At 35.8% G+C, this 20,583-nt stretch overlaps 1 protein-coding gene across 7 annotated transcripts in view; it reads left to right on the top strand.

The window, feature by feature from the left end:
- EXOC6 (exocyst complex component 6) overlaps window positions 1-20,583 on the top strand; it is a 172,856-nt gene that overhangs the window by 150,442 nt on the left and 1,831 nt on the right. For all 7 annotated transcript variants that reach the window (XM_033130775.1, XM_033130780.1, XM_033130778.1 and 4 more), the window contains exon 21: window positions 19,911-20,023. In XM_033130775.1, coding sequence (XP_032986666.1) covers window positions 19,911-20,023 — 113 coding nt within the window. The remainder of the gene's footprint in view (window positions 1-19,910; window positions 20,024-20,583) is intronic.

Below are 20,583 nucleotides of genomic sequence, written 5' to 3'. Positions count from 1 at the left end.
CATGCTAGAGGAAGAGACTAAGCAGCATTAGACATGGCTCTTAACTCATTTGACTACTTTTATATCTACCACTTTGTAGAGAAGTCTATTAGGAATGATTGGAGCTTTCTTTTATTGATTTGTTTCCCTCTCAGCCTTCAACTCCATGGACAGGAATTGGTTATAACGTAGATGCTTTGCATAAACATATTAACATGCCCTTACATCAGAGATTCTAATTTAGGGACTGTGGATTGGTCCCCTAGGAGATTTGTGCAAATTTTGTGTGTATTTTCTGAGAAGAGGATCTAATGTTTTCAACAGATTCCCCAGACTCTCATATATGACCTAACAATAGTTACCTAACCATCACTGTTCTAGGGAACTGAAAACTGTCCAGATTAAGACAGACCACCAAGAGCTGCCCCATTTTCAGATAGTTCTTCATTTACTGACAAATATTTGAGCACCTGCTCGGGCAATGCTTTAAGTGCTGGGGAGACAGTGGATGCTGGGGAGACAGTGGTGAGCAGGAATGGCAAGACCCCGCTCTCCTCATCTGACTTTGTTAGAGGGAGATCCAAACAAACAGTGATAACTTCAAACAGCTTTAGATAGAATTCAATAGCTTAGCTCCTGTGAGGAAAAAATAAAAAAGGTTAATGTCATAGTGACTGGGAGTGAGATGGACCACTTCAGACTGGGTTGTCAAGGAAAACCTCTAAGGAGGCAACTTGAGGAGATGCCTGAATAAAATTGGGAGATACGGGGAAATAGCATTCCCGGCAGAGGGCAGAGCAAGTCAAAATCCATGCAATGAAATGGGAAGATGATCGGAGCCAAATGTGTAGGGCCTTCTTATGAAGGAGTTTAGGATGTTAAGTATGATGGGACACCCTTTCAAGGGTTTTAAGCAGGGTTAGTATTATGCTCTGATTTTCATTTCTAAAAGATTGTTCTGGCTACTGTAAGGAGAGTAGATTGAAACAAACAGGACAAAATTATAATCAGGAAAACAGACGATTACTTTGGTAGTGTGGGCTACAGATGATTGATTGCTCTTACTTAATTACTGATGATGCGCTTCACTATATTTCCCAGTGGCTTCTTCATATGGGCTCAGAAGTTTCTGTTTTTGGTATTAGAAATAGTTGGATTTATCCTGAGCAATCACTAGTTTGTTTTTGTCTTAGGAATACTGTGAATGATCCAACTAATCATTGTCTTTTTAATTTTGGAGGAGCTAGAACACTCAGGTGTGTAGAATAGCATCACATGCATTTTATGTACTAACCTCATTTCCTCTCCTACCTTCACTTTCCCTTGGCCCTAACTTTTCTCAGTTACTAAGTTGTATTTATCATGTATGTATTTTTGTAACTTGCTTTAAAAATCCCTTTGGAACAAGCAGTGTGTAAATAAATTAAATGTTTATTAGTGGAATCCTGAAACTACAGTAAAAAGAATACGTATGTATGGATTTTCATTTATTTCTTCCTTTACTCATTCATTTCTTCAACAAATGTTTATTGAGTGCCTACGATAGCCAGCAACGTGGGAAACAGAATTGAACAGTAGGCAATAAAATAAGACCTAGACATTTTGAGAGATGAATTACTTGGGATCAATGAAGGTAAAGTGAAAAAAAGATAAAGACTGTTAGATTCAGAAAGATACCTTGCTAAAGGATAGAAATTAAGGAGTGTGAAAGAAAGCTACTGAGGTATCCGAATGGTGTGCTGAGAAGGACACAATTGTGTAGGAAATCAGGAAACAAGGTGGAATCCTGCTTCTCTTAATAACTACTGTACGACTATGAGAAAGTGTTTCCTGAGCTATTTCAACGCTATGTTAATGGTTTAATGAAATCTGTGAGGAAAAATGTACATTTAACTTCTGGAAGAGACCTTCTTCATGGTATGCTTAATCTTTATTGCTAAAATTAGTGAATTGTGTGATGCTTGCTTTGCAGAGGTCATTAATTGATTAAGTCATCAGTAACCATCTTTCTGTGCTTAGCATACTTCCTCAGGGTGAATGCGAGGATGGTGTGCCAGATGAAGAGCATAGTTCTCTCCACAAATAATGCTTCATAAGGGAAGTATCCTGGGCACCCTCCTGTTTATTCTCATTATCCCCCTCACCTACTACATTCAATTTTTTTACGTGGTCTGGTAATCCTTCTCCACAATACCCCTAAATGGTTGTAAAGTTTAAGAAAGAAATCCAAATGTACTTCACCATAGAAAGATAGGAGAACCTGATAAAGATACACTTGTATTTGACTCAAAATGAACAACTTTGGATTCTATCTAAAGGGACATGAACAAGCCTTGAAGTTATAAAGGAATTGTTTGGCCATAATTCTTGCCATGGAGACTGGGCGTCTGCCAAGACTTTACTTTGAAATTTCTGTCTTCTGTTTCTAATCTTAAGGCATCATAACATACAATTCTTTTGCCACTAGTCCAGTTTATTCTTTTATGATGAGGAAGAAGGCACTTTTAAATAACAATTATTTCCACTATAATTAAACAAATCTTCTTTTGTTTGCATTATATTTGTTACTATATTGTATACACACTCTGCTTGCTTAAACTTGCCCCTGTGACTACTTCACAGGAACTTTCTTTAGAAGTTTTAAAGTCTTTGACTTCTTAAAGTATTAATGGGATTTGCCAAAGTTGTAGTATCTGAATGCTTCACTAGATATAGTAGCAGGACAACAAGCTTGTTCACACAGCTCCTCCAGCAAGCATTTTTTTTCCTTAGACAATCCTAAATTCATTTGAAGTGCCAAAGAATTAAAGGAAGATGTATTTGGGTTTACTCTTGAATATAACAAGACTAGACATCTCACAAAGTTTACCTTAAGGTCCAGATATTAGAAAAGTATGCTGCCCTTTGGGAGAGCTTAGATTATAAAGGATTAGCCTGAACCTAAATGTCTTTTGCTTTTTGTTCCCGTGTCATAATTCTGGTACTTTACAGTTTATGTGCTTAACTACGTATGTGATTCATGCTCATACCTTCAGTTACTGATATAAATTTTGAACTCAGATTCTTGTGATTATTTTAAGAGTAAAGGTTAGAGAGGCCCTATCTCCAAATACAGTCACATTGGGAGTTAGAGCTTCAAAATATGAACTTTGGGGGGACACAATTCAATCCATAACACTCAGACTAACAAAACGGAGAGAACTTGTCACCAGTAAGTGTTGAAAGAAGCCATTTAGAGAGAAGGAGCATGATGTTGGTTAGAAATTTGTATCTACATAAAGAAAGGAAAAGCTTTAGAGAAGGAATAAATAAAGGTTAAAAAAGAAAAGGTTAGAGCTGTTTTGTAGTTTGGAAAATTAACCCTCTAATATGATTTTTTGGAAACCAGAAAAACAAATAAGCAAAAAAAACACCATGATAATTACAAAAATAATACATGCCCACTGGTTTTTAAAATTTTTTATTTTTAAGGCATTAGAGACTCAGAAGTTACAAATATAGTTCAGAGAGGTCCTATGTACACTTTATTGGCTCCCCCATGGTAATTTTTTATATAGTTATCCATAATTATCAAAATCAGGAAATTGACATTGCATGCTCGCTATTTAAAACAATGGCAAAAAAATCAGGCATGTAGAAGTGTATAAAGAGAAAGCTCTCCTCTTCAATTTCTCAGGGTCATCAGTTTGTTTCCCTGCAGACCTTTTATAATCACTTAAATACAGAGACATGCACCCACTTGTGTGCACACATGTAGAATTATTTTCTTTTCGGGGGGGGAAATGGATCATTTATGCTATAATTTACAGTTTTCATGCAACGCTACATGATTTCATTTTGGTAAACATGTATCTGTTTTATTTTTTATTTCTTCATAATGTTCTATTGTATAAATATACAATAATTTATTAAACAAGTCCTCTTTTGTACGGAGTCTCCAGTTTTTCTACATATAAATAATGCTGCAGTTAATATTCTCAGACATGTATATTAAGCACTTAACGTATTTCTATAGGCCTTTTAGAAGTGGGATTACTGCTATTGCCAAAATATCACATATGTTTATAGTATAAAAAATATACTAGTCAGAATTATTTTTGAAAGAAGTGCTTAAGTTAGCAATATTACAGTAAACAAAATTAATAGATTTATGGGAAAAATTATTCGTGTTAAGTGTGCATTTGGACAAATCTGGAATATTCCTTATTTATAATATAAGCCTTTTTATACTGTGATTAATTTTGAGGTAAATTTTCAGTGTTATGCAAGGAATAAGTCTTTGTCTTCATCGGCTGGGAGACAGTGCATAATGTAAGAGAGGCAGTCTCAAATGCTTTTAGTTATTAATATTCTTGCTATTTTTTTCACTGAAAGGGATAGGTTAAAATTTTTTAGAGAAGTCTGTCAGCAATAAAGGATAGTGATATTCTGGCCTTTGATAAATATTACACATTCATTATTAGATAATCATCTCAGTATTGATTGGTACTATCCAATGGGGAACTTTATCCTTCCTCTCAAAATTCGCATTTTTACCAAATTTTATTTTATAAGAAGTAATATTTTTTCTCTAATAGTTACTTTATTTTATTGAATGTAAATGTGCCTCTTCTTTTCTGTTACAGATTTCTTTGAGTTGGGAGAATAGTTTATGAGAAGTTTAAATATTTAAATACTTTGCCAGAAAAACAGCAAAAACGCATGTTTATTTCATACATTCATGAGTATTATAGCCAGAAAGACCATATTCTCTGTTACAATGTTTTTGCTGCTGTATAAAACAAAATTCCCTAGACTGCCTATATATTTGCCATATCCAGTGTGAATCTTAAAACAGTGTTCTAAAAAACCTTACCAAGCATTTGTTTGAAAGCAGATTGGTTACACAAAGGAAATCTTGTGTAAATGAAGCCAACCTAATCTAGTTGTTCAAGCACTTAATTTATAAATTGAGGAAATTAGATACTAATTCTACTTTATATATAAATTTGAAAAAGACACTTAATCTCTCTGAAGATCAGTTTCTCCTTTTATAAAGTATAGGCGAACCTGCACTTCGCTGGAATGAGTTGTTCAAGTGAAAAGATACACACAAATATAACTAATGGTCTGAAATAGAGATAAAGAAAAATTAACAGTAGGTTAATCAGGATCCACTATAGGTAATCTGTGTGTGAAAGACTCACAGCCTCAAAATATATTTATGAAAATCTTTTCCAGTGGTTTACATTAAAAGCTTTTTCTTGTGCATTAATCTCTCTGCTTTTCCTTTGTGGCTATGTTTTGTCACAGAAAAGACACAATTCTTAAACCTTTTGCTTTTCGAAGTGTTCTGTGCAATATAATTTAGTTCAGTTCAACAAGCTTTTATTGAGTACCCTAAGGGAGAAAGAAGAGCTATTGTCCTGCTTGAAGGACTCATAACTTGGTTGGAAAGTGAAAGCAAACATAGCCAAAAAACTAGGTATGACCGTATGTACATACTCCAAACTTGAGGAAGTTCTCAGTGGCCCACAGAGCCACCTATCCTCTCAAATTTAGATGACTCAGGGAATTCAATACTGCTAACATTCAGCTAGCACTTGGAAGGGATGCATTCTGCCACACACACACACACACACACACACACACACACACACACGGTGCCAAAAAATGTATGTACATTTTAAGAAAAAAAATATTAAAATTGTAAATATATACTGATAACAAAAGATGAATGCAAGTCACATTTGACTTCTGCAATTACAAGAGGTGCTCAAAGTGGTTACCATTAGTGTCCAGACACTTCTGATTACGGCGAACTACTGCTTGAGCAACGTGGACCAAAGTGTCCACTTATAGACATTTTTTGGCACCCCAGGGATAGATTAGATAGATAGACAGACAGACAGATAGATAGATAGATAGATAGATATTATATATCCATCCGTATATTAAAAGAAATTTAGATTAGTGTCTCTTAAGATCCAAGTGGATATTATATAGTCATGATGAAAATTTTTACTAATATATGTCAAAAGGATGAAATTGTTGAAGGGATTATTTGATTTGAGAATTGAATATTTATAGTATTTTTGCCTAAGCTTCCTCCTTAGGTGTACGTTACAATGCTTAGTACTTAATGTTAAGTGACAGGTTAGCCCGTAGAGTGTTTAACAATTTATAGTTCTTTTTCATTGACTCTCACGTTTTCTTAAATTTTAAATCACCTTTCAGTTACCTTTAGTCTGTGATTCAGTGATTTTCTTGGTCATGAAATCCTAAGACTTGAAAATTGGAAGGAACTTCAGAAAAATCTAACCAAACCTCCTGGAAGCTTTCTCCTTAAGCAGGACTCTTGCTGCTGCTACAGTTTCTTGATGGAGCCTTCATTCAAATAGAGGCTTGTCTGCCCTTTTGAAAACCTCAGAGCAGCCTTCACCACTTCTTCCTGGACCTGTCAGACATTGTCATATCTGACACTTCCCAACCATGCATCCATCATTCTAGAAGATTAAAACATTTGATTATTCAGTATAGTTCAGTACTTTCTCCCTACTCTTTCTACTTTCTTACTCCACTCTTTCCCACCTCCGCAACCTTTTTCCTGTTTATTTGCTCCTTAGTTTGTTGACACTTATATTTTCACTTCTAGCCCTCTTACACCTTCATTCCTGTGTAAATGGCCCTATAGCTTCAACTGTTGGCAGAATGTTTTCTTCACCTCCTTGTCCCAGAATTCTGAGGATACTGCTAACCCTGTAGCCCTCTCTAGTGGTAGCTACATATTCTTTCACGGCTCCACAGTGTTACTGAGAGATTGCTTTTCTCCTACTTCCCCTTTTTCCATTTACAGACCATTGTCCTTCCACTCTTGAGTGAAAGCTCCAGCCCCTTTGAGCCTCCTCATTCATCTCTATGACCATCAACCTCTCACTGTTGCTTTGCAATCAGTTTACCTGTATTCACAGTTATTCTCATTTCCCTTCCTTCAGACTCATGATAGGTAGCCATTTTATTCAAGGTGCTCTCATCTTCCTATGCCTTGACCCCATCTTTCCTATTGGACTTTATTTCATTATTTATCTACCTTTCCTCTGCTTTATCCTTTTCCTAACTACCTTAGCTTAAACACATGTTCACATCTTTCTTATTTGAGAGAGAGGAGGGGAGGAGGCAGGGAAAATACCTTTTTCTAGTCTCATTCTAGCTATTTCCAATCTCTTCTCCTTTGCATCTGGTTTCCTTAAAAGAATGATTTATCATTGATCATATGCTTATTTCCTCATTTCTCATCCATCCTCATTCCCTACTCTCTGCTTTGCCACACTGCTGAAACACTATTCACTTAGTTCACTGGGGAAAGCCAATAGATGTTGTAGCCCTTATTTTACTGGTTCTTTCTGCTGCATTTGATAATGTCCATTATGTCCTCTATAAAATCTTCTTCTTCAAAGGCTATACTCTGACGTTCTTTTTCTGTGTCTTTTGTGGCTTCCTTTTCTACCCCCTAGATGTTTGTATCCCTAAGGTTTCTGTCCATAGAACACTGCTCTCTCTCTACACTTTCTCTGGGTGAACTCATGCACTTTCATCTTATCTCTGGCACCAAATGCTGTATGCCCTAGATACATGTCCAGTTGCTTGGTAGACATTTTCACTGGGATGTGTATCTCACATCCTATGTGACCAAAGCTGTCAATATATCATCTTCCCGTATTCTCAAATCATATGTTCCTTTTCTGTTCTTTATTTTGGTTGATTGCACCACTCTACTGTGTTCCACATCGAGTCAATCATCATGTCCTAGGGAGTTTTTCTCCTAAATATTTTCAAACCTATCCTCTTCTTTCCATCCTAACTACCTGCCTACCACCTATCCATCCTCTTCTCTCTATACCAACTAACCTAACTTGTCTGTCCCAGTGTAGTTCAAGGTTATCACAACAGTCTCCTGATTATTTTTCCTGCCATTACTGTTTTCTCCTCAAATCCATTCTTCACAGAGCTGTTGGAGTTACATACCTAAGGGATGAATCTGACCACGTGAGCTCCCTTGTTTAAAACCTTCCCCAAGTTCCTAAACCAGGCATAGTCATACATGCCCCTTCTCTAGTCTGTCTTGTACTATTCCCTTATATTTTAATTTAGCAGCAGTCAAGTACGTGACATTCCCTATAAGCACAAATATTTCTCATCTCTGTCCCTTTTCTCATGCTGTCTCATCTGCTTGAAATACCACTACCATTCCCAGATTCACTCCTTTGTATGACTCAATGTGGGTACTACCCTTCTTAGGTTTGCTTCTCACCCCCCCCCAACAAAATTGAATGCTCTAATAATAACCTATGCATAACTCTCTCATTGTAATTAATTAGCATGTTCATAATTATGTTTGTGTGAATATCTCTTCCATTACGCTTATGAACTCCTTGTAGCCATAGACCATTCGTCATCGTCTTTATTATGGCTGTCAAAGAGTGCTTGTCACATGCAAACACCGTCCCTTCATTTTACAGAAGAGGAAGTTTGAGACCCCAAAGTTTACAATCCCCTTAAATGATTAATTCAAAAGGAAAGTAGCTTGATTTAAAAAAAACAAAAAACTGCGTTGGGAGGGAATTTAATAGGGCCTGTGTATTAATACACTATTGGTATCATAAGAAATAGCACTTTTTTATCCATGTGAGAGATGATCAGTAAGCAAATAACATCCATAGAATATTGATTAGGCGAGACATTTGAGGAACTTCATTTTTCCCAACAACACAATGCCAATTTCTAACATTCTAAAGCACCATAACCAAATACCAGGTGTTTAAAACTCATTCAGAAAAAACTGCTGACTCATTTTAAGCTGTAGTGTTTCTTGAGTATTTCCTTAAAATCGTGGACTACTGTCTTAAGTACTCCATGTTCTTACTAAGAATTAAATTCCTTTTTAAAAATATTTATTTTCAACTAATCTGCAATTATTTAAGGAATGCTTCCAACTTTCTTACCTGTTTGTTATCCCTCTTGCCCCTTCTTTGTCCTCCTAATTATCAACAACTTTACCTCCTCAACTGTGCTGAGGGCACTGGCCAGGCGTTGTTTTATGTGTTACAAAGAAGAGACCCTATGGCTTGAGTTTTTTCTGGTGGCCTAATGTAATGTTTATGCAAAGTGTCAATGGAAACAATTATCGTAGCAGGATGACACAACCTATTTTGCTCAGAAATGTCCTAATTTCCTGTTTAGGTTATCCAGAGGTCAGGTAGGGATTTCTTTTTGCACTACTGCAGTGCAGATTCACGTCACGCAAGCACTGTAGGACTTAGGTCGCAATCCACTTAATTCCACTGGCTGCATTTATCTTCCCCAAAAATAAGTCCTTCCCCTGCTGTTTCTATTTAGTTTCTCTTTTTGTATTTCACTGCTATAACCTATAGTGGAGGTGATGCCAATAGCTCTTTTCCAATAGCTGCTTCTTAACTAAGCTGCATCTTAAAGTTTGTTGCCCATTTTGAAATTCATGTGGATACTTGCATTAGCCAGAATGTCACAGTGTTGTCATTGTTACCCTGTCCCAGAAATGTTACTAAGCATTCAAGCATCAGGCCGCAAAGTAAGCCATGGCTACATGCTATGTACTCCTGCTTTAGTGAATCAGCTGCAGTGTAGTTTGATAACTTCCCTTTTTTCTTAATTATGCTTTAGTCTGTAAGAAGCTGAATTTATCAATTTAAACAGACTAAGCAGCAAGTGTTCTGACATGTTTATTGAGCAAATATTATATCTGACCAAAGGTAAATTATATATGCAATCAGGTCTGCAAGTAGCGGGATAATTAGGGGTTAATAAATTGTCTAGCATAAGAGACGTGCCTTTTAGATTCTAGAAAAGTGAACTAAATACATGTCTTTTAAAGTTGTTTAAGATTACAAAATCTATTACAAGATTAGAAAGAAATGAAATGAGGATGCAAACCTCTTAAATATGAATACTAACCAAGATATTGTAATATTCTTGTATTTAATAGAGACCACAAAGATCCTTATTTTCCTTATTGCCATCATGCTAAGTATGGTAGTCTAGCTAACTCTTCATTCCTTTGGGAATCCAAGGCAAAAATGGTAAAGGGCCTATATTTATATTCTAGGACATAAAACTGAGACCTTATCTCTAGAAAGCCAAGCAAATGAGATATATATCTAAAATTCAGTTCCCCGCTCAACCAAAGATTGCTTGCAAGGACTAGAACTGAGGTTTTTACTTTTGTCACTGCCTGCTAAGGTATTACCAGCAAAACTATCCCCTTTTTCCTCTTGAGGTAGCTGGGATTTAATGGCTTTGGTTTGTTTCATTTATCTCAAATGGCCTAAGTTCCATTTTAAAGAATAGAATGATAAGGTGTCTCTAGGGGGTGAAGTATTTAGTTATAATGTTAGTTTAGCTTTGTTTTTTCAAAAGCCAAAAGTCAGTGTTTATAAATAATGTCAAATTATAAATAATATATATTACTTACTAAAATTTTAGAGTAAAGCATACATGACTAATTCTGTTCGACACCAAAATAATCCAGCTATTAGATTCTCCAAATTTTCATTTGCCTTATTTTAAGTCATAATTGTGGGGAGGAGGGGAGAAGAATATCCACTTAGATTTTTACAAATTTTGAGAAGTAGTTATTCCCTCTCCGTTTTTCTTCTTTTTTATTTTTTAATTTTTTGTATTGGGGAATATTGGGGAGCAGTGTGTTTCTCCAGGGCCCATCAGCTCCAAGTCATTGTCCTTCAATCTAGTTGTGGAGGCTGCAGCTCAGCTCCAAGTCCAGTTTCTGTTTTCAATCTTTAGTTGCAGGGGACTCAGCCCACCATCCCATGTGGGAATTGAGCCCGCAACCTTGTTGTTAAGGGCTCTCGCTCTAACCAACTGAGCCATCTGGCCGCCCCAACCCCTTTTTCTTCTAACAGTTGCACTGTAAAGGAGTACGTAAAGAAACCCCAGCCATAGTTTAGCTTCCTGCATCCAAGCAACTACTATGTCCAGAAGTATAGACACATTGGCATACAATTTTCTACATTGGCATATCGACATTGTCTTTCTATGTTGTTTGAAAATTCTTCCGTCAATTCATACAAGCAGATCTTATTTCTTCATTGCTTCAGTGAAGCAAAATGACTCATCAGAGAGAACTGGAAGTCTAGTGAACACCTCATCATGAATTTCAAGGTTTGATTTCCTTAGTATTGGAAGTCTGAGCTTCATTGGTAAAGTCATTACATAGCTACCAATTAGATAAGTGTGGCTGGCAGATGATATAATGATTCTGGACAGAAAATAAAATGTATGGCCCAAGAATGTTTGTTTAACAATGTTTGATGGTGGCACCACTGGTTTCCAAAAGGTAATCTCAAGAGCAGAACTTTGGTAGTGAAATATTCTGGTACATTCCATAGCACAAATTAAATCAGTCAATAAAATGAACTAGTCTGGCTTTCAGAGTAATTATAAGACATTACTAAAAATTCAGAGATGTCTTTATTAATAGTTTACAGTAAATAATAACATAGCCATCTTATAAGTATATAAGATGTGGGTTCAGCGTAGACCTAAAATACTGTGTCAAAAGGTAACCTATGCAGTTCATCTCAACGTATATTTACTTGGTGCCTGCTACATGTCAGGTACTGGGCCAAATGTGAAGATACAGATATTAAGCAAAATAAGTCACCAGCTTCAAGGCACTTACAAAGTACATTTTTTAGGGGAAGAAAAGGCACTTCAGTTATTGGGATATTGGAAGGAGACAGGGCTGAGGTAGCCATGAGTCACCCAACTATGAAAAGAATTAATTGATATTTGATTCTTTCCTGGGGAGACAGACACATTAACCCATGATATCAATATACTGCGGTAGAGATATGTGGAGGGTGCTATGAGGACGTGAAAAAGGAACAACTAACCCAACCAAGGTCATCTGGGGAGGCCTCCTTAGAGAGGTGAATCCAGACTTCAATTTTATGAAATAAGTTACCTGGGTGAAGAAGGAACAGAAAGTGACTCCATACTGAGAAGAAAATGATAAATGTCCTGGGGGTAATCGTGGTTTATAGGAGAACTATGAGTGTTCTTTGTTTAGGAGCTGAAATTACAAGACAGGAGAGGAAGCCAAAAAAGGTTGACCTGGATTAGGTGCAAGATAGCTTTCCATGTCATGCTAAGGAACTTGAACTTTATCTTGTAGGAGTTGGGAAGCTGTTGAATGTCTTAAGCAAGTGAATGGTGTGATCAGATTTATATTTTAGCTGGATCGCTCTGGCAGCAATGTGAAGGTTGATGGATCTGGGGTGTTAGGAGGGAGAGGCAAAGGGGATAGGCAGTACCAAAGGCCCCAAGGGGAGAGATTATGAAATCTAAACTCGGACAGTAGTAGTAGTAGTAGTAGTAGGTTGGTGCAAAAGTAATTGTAGTTTAAAAGGTTAAAAATAATTACAAAAACCACAATTGCTTTTGCACCAACCTGATAGTAGTAATAGTAGTAGTCGAAGAGATGGAAAGTAGGAAGCAAGTGAATTCAAGAACTATTTAGAAGGCTGGTTGACACAATTTAGCAATAAGTTAGATGCAGGAGTAGTGAGAGAGAAGAGTCAATGCAGACTGAATCCAGATTTCTGGTTTGAGTAATTAGGTAAGTCCTACCACTCAGTGTACGACCCCCCTTACAGTATCAGGAGACTGAAGCAGGTACTCTCAGGACTAAAGGAAAACAAGTTGCATATATATGTAATGGTATTATAAAAACCAAAATCACACTGAACTACAGTTGACCATTGAACAACATGGGGGTTAGGGGCACTGACCCCCCACATAGTCAAAAATCCAAGTATAACTTTTGACTTCCTAAAAATGTAACTACTAATAGCCTACTGTTGACTGGAAAACCTTACCGGATAACCTTACCGATAGATAGCATAAACAATTGATTTGACACATATTTTGTATGTTATACGTATGTTATATATACTGTGTTCTTACAATAAAGTAAGCTGGAGAATAGAAAATGTTAAAATCATAAGGAAGAGAAAATACATTTACAGTATTTATTGAAAAAAAAAATGCATATAAGTGGACCTGCACAGTTCAAACCCTGTTGTTCAAGGATCAACTTCTTGAGGTGAATCTACGTGAAGATACTATCTGAAATGTCTTTTTCCTATTTTGGATAATTATAGGATTTTTTTTGTTTTTCAGAAGTAGAGGGTAAAATTCTTGTTAATTTATAAACGTCTTTCTGCATTCATAAAGAACTTGTATGGAACTTTAGTTAAATACCTATTGTCATTTGGGTTCGAATACATAACATAATATTTTAAACCTCAATTGCCAAAAGAATTAGTTTAAAACTCAACTATAGAAGGTGCTATTAATAATATTTTTATATTACTAAATGGAGAGTCAGAAGATACTCTTAAAAGTTTATATGACAAATTCTATGCTGTTTTATACTCAAGAGAAATAGTAATATAAATATATATCCACACAAAAACTTGTACTAGAATGTTCATAACAATATTACTTATAATTACAAAATGGAAATAACCAAAATGTCCATTAATTAAGTTGATGAATGAATAAACAAAATGTGGTACATCCATACAACGGAATATTATTTGGCAATAAAAAAGAATGAAGTACTGAAACATGCTACTCCATGGGTGAACTTGAAAACATTATGCTAAGTGAAAGAATCCAGTTACAAAGTCTACATGTTATATGATTCCTGTTTGGGGAGTGACTGCTTATGGGTATAGGAGTCTTTGGGACGATAAAAAATGTTCTAAAAATGACTGAGATGGATTCACAACTCTGTGAATATACTCAAAACCATTGATTTGTATACTTTAAAAGGAAGAATTGTACAGTTTGTGAAATATATCTCAAAGATGTTTTTCAAAAAGATGTTTTTAAAAGGTGGTATAACAAGAAATAGAAGTTTAATTATATTAATGTTATAAAAGCAAAATAGAGAAAAATTGTGATAGCTGCCAAAAATAGGAAAGTGGTATAAGTAAGATAAACCCTTTTATCCTTTTATGTGATAGATGCAAGATGATAAAAAATTAGAAAAATAAGCATATTAGAGATAATGAGGTATAATCAACAGAATTAAAAAACAGAAGGGGTTATATGATTGCTTCTGATCAAAATGTTCAAGATAAAGCAAATATGGATATTTATAAATCTGATTATGTAGATTCCACATTTTGCCTCTTTTCCCCCAAAATTTCAAGCCCACCTAGTAGTTATTTAGGACTAGTGCATAGCTTAACATCAGAAATCGTTTAAGAACATTCTGCTGCTGTGTGCCGTTCACTTGAGAGAAGTGACTTGGAGAGACCAGAGCCTGTCCACAGCCTCTGCAGCACAGCGTGCGTGCTCAAGGCTGCTCCCGCTCCTCCCAGAGGCTGCCGGAGAGCAGGTTTGGCGAATGGGACTTTGGCAGAGGGCAGGTGTGGGCTGGGGGTCAGGTGTAGCAGAGAGCCCAAAGGCTGCATGAGGGCAAAGAGGGAAGTGGGTGGAAGCACAGTCCTGCTTTTTTTTTTATAGCTCAGTCCTAGCCCTTTCTGGCTGCTCCTTCCAATTCTCTTCTGTGCAGCATGTTGAGTTTCCAAATGTGTTTTCCCACAGCTGGAAAAGAGGGTAAAGCCAAGTGCTCTAAAAATCATATGGAGCTCATCATTTGATTTAAACTTCTGGTGTTTAGAAAAAGGACTTGTATTTTCCCCATTGTGGCTAATTTAGTAAGACCCATTTTTCTTGAATCCCCAGTGCCTAATTACTCATATTTCTTCCTTAAAGCTGTATTATGGTTTAGGATTTTGTTGTTGTTTAAATCTCAGAAGCACTCTAGGAACCCTTGCTTTGGCTTTGTTTTTTGGAGGCAAAGGAAAAATGATCTCCTGGTTTACTTTTGGAATCTGCAGAGCACCTCTGAGATCCCAGGTGGATTTGGTGTTTGGAAAAGGGACTTTGGGGGACTAAGTTTGACCCTGAGCCCCCAGGTCACTGTTCACATTTACAAAAGCAAACCTGGTATCCCCAATTGCTTTTCTCTTGAGGTTGGCTTAACTTTATTTATCTTCTGTCTTGGGTCACCGCCCCTGAGGTGCTTCAAAAGCAAAACCCAAAAGACCCAAACAAAGAAAGCTAAACCAGATTCAAGGAAAAAATGACCTGGCACTCTGGGTTCACTTTTACAAAGGCAAAAAGTCACTTCAAGTTCCATAGAATGGTTTTAAGTCGGCCTAGATTCATTGTGTCATTTGCACAAAGTGATCTCAACAGGTCTGAGACCCCAAGTTTCTTGGGTGTACATCTGGAGTGAGACTTAGGATGGGAAACTGTCAGCAAACTAAATGTGATGACACAAACGAATTCTTCAGTGATTCTGAAGTGATTCAACTGTTTTGAGCATATAAATGGGACCACCCATGCAACCATTTCTTTCCTTAAGCTGAATCTTTTTGTTTGCTGGACACACACAGGGAACGCTGAGGAAGTGAAACTTACAACTCACTTACAAATATTGGCATAAATCCACTTTATGTTATCAGATTAGTTATGAAGGATACTTTTGAATCCTTGGTGAAAAAAAGTTAGGATACTAATTTTAGGTAATCTTATAAATCATGATGAGATAGAACTGAGGCACATTATTTGGCTGTTCATTTTTATATGATCCATACTTTGCTTACTTCCCAAAAGGATTTAAGGTGGAATTACTTTATTTGACTATTTGAACAAACCCATTTATAGAACTTAATACCAATTTTCATTATAATATGCCTGACTTTATCCTTTAATAAGTAATTGTAAAATTGCTTTTGGATAATCTAGGGGAGATTTTTGTTTTTGTTCATATTTGATCTACATCTTTGAATTTCAGGTGTATGTGTTAACTAATAAATTCGTCTGTTGAGACTATGTCTTACTATTTATTTACAAGACAGAGGTTTTGTAAGATTAATAACAAATGAATTGTTTATGTACTGCCATCTGAAGGAAGCAAAACTTGAGGTAGAAAAGTGAGGTTTTCCATAATTTAAGTTTTAGTATTTAAGGACATAGTGCATCCTGTGAAAACCTGGCCAAACCATTGCCTGGCAGTCCCCAAGGCCGTGACTGTGTGTGGAGTGAAGGTGAGTGTCAGTGGTTGTACCTGTCATCACTCCAGTTTCCTTGTCCCTTCTTGTCACACTCTGGCGCCAGAGCAGTCATGTTCTTTTTAAACCATCCCAAAGACCAGGGATCATGCATCTTGGTGAAAACAGGCATGGATAGCAGCTTGTAGAAATTGGCTTGGTGCATAAATCTGCCCTGGCATAGTGTTAGGTAGGACCCAGGAGTAACGTCCTAGTATTGTGTTACGTCTTTTACATCAGTAGAGCTAACTGTACTTTAAAAAGTGAAAAAGGGCCTTATAATCGTTATGGATAAGGGACACTGGTAGACCCCTCAGAAATGTTAGTGCTTCTTTCTTTAGGAAGAACATTTAACTCATTCAACATTAGACCCAATGCTTTATTGTGAAGGACTGTATCTTCTTTACCAATGCTCCAGTTAAAGCCTGGGAGAGGCAGAAGGAAGGAAGTCAGTTGACCGCATTCACTTGCCCGAGTTTGCTTGCAGGCCAGCACTGGCCTTTTTCAGAGAGCTGTCAGCATAAACCACAGTAGCTGTAGGGTGCTCATTTTTTGAACTCATGAAGCCTAAGAAAAAAGCTCCCAAGTAAACTTGGAATAGTGGTCTGGCATTGTCAGTCAGTTATTTCTTGTGTATCTACTGAGTAGTTACACTCCGTTGGACACATTTTATGAGTCTTCTTGCCTAGCTTTGTGAAGTTTCTTTCTATTTACTTATTAAATGCAATATTATGCATTTGAAAAATCCTTACACACATAAAAATGAGAAATCTGAATATGAGATCAGCATGCTGGCCTCATATTTCCTCTCCACCTACATCCATGTGTCCTTTGGGGCATAAACACTGAAATGGTGCTCAAGTCTACAGCCACTAGATTCATGGGCTGAGAATAATGAGCAAGCAGTCCCTAGCTCCTACATAAATCAGTAGTTTCTATCTTACTTAATATTAAATTGACAGTCGCTTCCTCCTGTGTTACTGTAGTTTAAATTATTGGGATTTTGTGTGAATAGTTTTCTTTATAATTCTTTCATGTTATAATTTTTTCTTTATAATTTTTATAATATTTTTCATCAAAATATTGTTTCCTTGTTAACTGTCTGCCTCTCCACTGTCCCCATTTATAATGTCAACTCTTTGAGGACAGGAATGTTGATGCGTTCAATACTTTGGTGCCTACCACAGAAGCCAGCTCATTAGAGGTGGGCACTCAATATCTGGTGAATAAATAAATGAATATTCTCTAGATCCTTGGCTCTTTAATCCACATTGGTAATACAGTCCTTAACCATTAATGCACAGATTTATGCAAATTCCCACAGAAAGCTACAAGTTAACTCTGCACAATATTTCTGCAAAGTATTAGTGTAAATTTGAAAACATGTAGATTAGATTTGTCTACATGTGGACAGGTGGGTTAAATTTTGTGGTTCCTGTAATTTCCAAAGATAAGCGATTTGCGTAGGGGTCTCTGACCATATGTGGAAATTGTAAACATAATATTTCTTTATCTAGGAAATCTGTTTTTGTGCTGTAAAAGAACCAGTTCTGTATTCACAGTTGGAGTTGGTGTAGGTTTTAAATTAATTAAGTGGGCTCCTCCTTTCCCACCTGGGGGTAGATCAGCACCAGAGAAAAACAGACTTATTTTAAAGCCTCTTCCTCTTGCAAATCCCAAAGGTCATGTTGCCAATGCCTTTTGGAAAGAAAAGGAGATTACAGCCAGTATACAGTTATTAAGTGTTTCTTTCTGCTGACTGCGCGCATGCCCACACACAGTTCTGCAAACACATACCTGAAAGAGGGATCCTTCAAAATGAGGCTTTTGTTTAACAACTCTGTGAGGCGCGTTCGTTAATCAAAATTTATTTTAATATATAAATATGTAAACATTATTTCTAACTCTTGAGTTAATACATATCCATTGTAGAATATTATGACCATAAAGAAGACAATAACAATTAATCCATAATTCCACCACACAAATAACAGCCATTCTTAACATTTTCTCAAATTTTCTTCCAGTCTTTTTTGATGGGTTTTTATGTCATTTTAGTAGCAACATTTATCATAAGCATCTTCCCAAGCTATTTAAAATTCTGTGCAGATGTCGATTTTAATAACTACATATTTGTCTTACCTCACTGCTTAATCATTATTTTAATACTGAGATTTAGCCTGTTCTCAGGGTTTTTTTCTTCAGTTTTTTTGATAAATAATATTTTTGAGACTAATATCATTGCTCATAAATTTTTGTACACCTTTACTATTGTTTCCTGAAATTAGATTCCTAGAAGTATGATTGCTGAGTCACAGGGAATGGCCATTTTTATAAGGTTCTTAAAAACATATTGCAAAATCACATTCCAGGGAAGTTACACCAATTTACATTTTCACCACCAGTGTGTATGAAAGTAACTTCTCCTCCTTGTGAAAGGAAAAATGTACTTGTTACAACAGTCAAAAATTAAACAGATTTTTAAATAAGTTCCCTTTCCTTTTTTAGACAGTATATTCTTTTCATTCTATCAGTGTAGTTTCTGTACTAGTGTTTTAAATTTTGGTATGCCCTAGAATGTCCGAAAGAGAACAAAGTAGCTTTTAATATTAGTAGTTAATATTATCTTGATACAATTTTCCTCTTTTTACAAGAAATGCTCTATTAATAGCTATACGTCGAATGGGAAAAGAGACAAATAAGTCCATTACCTTCCTAAGGAAGAGAGCTGATTTCTTGTAACCTTTCTTTAGATTTTAACCACCCTATAGGTTTTATCCAAACTCTCACATATCCTATGAGTAAATGCAAATGCTTCCTTCATTCAAAAGCAAAAGCAATATACTCTTTATGTATAAAGTGAGTTTAAAACAAAAAGAAAGAATAATATAAAAACTGAAGGAAGGTAAGTAAGTAAAGCATTTAGCTTTCTGAAACAATTCGAATGGGGATAGGAAGTTGGTTTTAAATGGCTTAAAGGGGATTAGGGTTTTAAAGTTGGATAAGGAGTTTGGTGCTTTGGTTTAGGTATAGCATTGCTTTTAAAAGATTACTTCCATATTTGACAACAGTTCTAACTGGAGATTATAAAGCAAATAGTCAATTTTAAAACAGCACGGAAAACAAGAGGGTTTCTTTTTTGTTGTTGTTTGTTTATACAAAATGATCGCCTAGAGTTAACATGCTGAGTCCTGAAGACCTCATTTCATAATACTACTGAGGATCTATCACCAGGGAGAATCCAGCAGAGGTTGTTTAATGCACTTAATTGAGATTATCTGAGCTTTTGGTTTAAATTACTTTGGGAAAGTCTAGGTGCAAATGGCTTCTTAGAAAGGTAAACATACTTAACCTCTAAGAGAAAAGGTTCAATTTAAGTTCTTTAAAATACTTCAGTTAGTAGCACCAAACCTTATTAATTAAATTTGAGTATGAACTGAATAATGTATAAAAATTAAATCTCTGTACCTCAGTGTGTTAATATAATAAGAATGTTTTCATTATTTTACAATTATTTGAAAATGCAACCAAGTGCTTTATTAGAAAAGCAACCCCTGACAATTTTAGTAATGTCAAAAGTAAAAAGATAGTATGTACTATTTTGGTTATAAAGTGTGTTAATGAAGTTTTAAAAATGAATTTCCTTATTCTATTCTGTCTAAGAAGCAGGTCATATTAAAATGGATCAAGAGTGGTGTATACTTTATGTATTAGCTGTAGGTAAATAGTGAAAAGTTGGTTTAATATTTTCCCCATCTTCCGCAGCTCCTTGACCTGTTTATGGTTTGGGATTGGTCTACTTATCTAGCTGATTATGGACAGCCAGCTTCTAAGTACCTCCGGGTGAATCCAAACACAGCTCTTACTCTTTTGGAGAAGTGAGTATGTTTGAAAACTTTTTCGCTTAATATTTTAGCATTTTGTGATTCAGTGATAATTGAAGAACTGGATATTTTCATCAAAAGAGAAATGTTTGCTCAGTCCATTTTAATGACCAAAACCTAAGCCTCTTTCTTGCCCTTCAGTATTGGTGTAATAACAGTAATTTGATGTAGTTTTATGAGATTTCTGTTTATGTTGATAGGAACAAAACATTTTTCCTATTGTATCCTCAGTAAGCAGGCTTAATTGGCCTTAGAAATATGTTTACAAGTGAGAATTCGAACAATTTTTTAAAAATACTATAATATAGAAAAGAAAGTATTTTGTAAAATATGGCTAAGAATTGGAATGTTTGCTACCAGTAAGTCCTGTCAAAATCCCACCAGTATGGACTTGGATTCTTTGCAGGTAAAGAAGTATGTAATTTGAAAAATAATATAGTAAAAACTGAAGGAACAGGACATTTACTGGTGCATCTTGACCAACTGAAAATAACACACATTTAGGTATTTTCCTTCAAATTATGTGGCAGATTTTCTTTTTACACAATCATATT

This window comes from Rhinolophus ferrumequinum, chromosome 16 (genome assembly GCF_004115265.2).
Source record: "Rhinolophus ferrumequinum isolate MPI-CBG mRhiFer1 chromosome 16, mRhiFer1_v1.p, whole genome shotgun sequence".
Taxonomy (NCBI): Eukaryota; Metazoa; Chordata; class Mammalia; order Chiroptera; family Rhinolophidae; genus Rhinolophus; species Rhinolophus ferrumequinum.
Note: the sequence above shows the minus strand (reverse complement) of the source record. Positions and strands in the feature narration are given on the sequence as shown.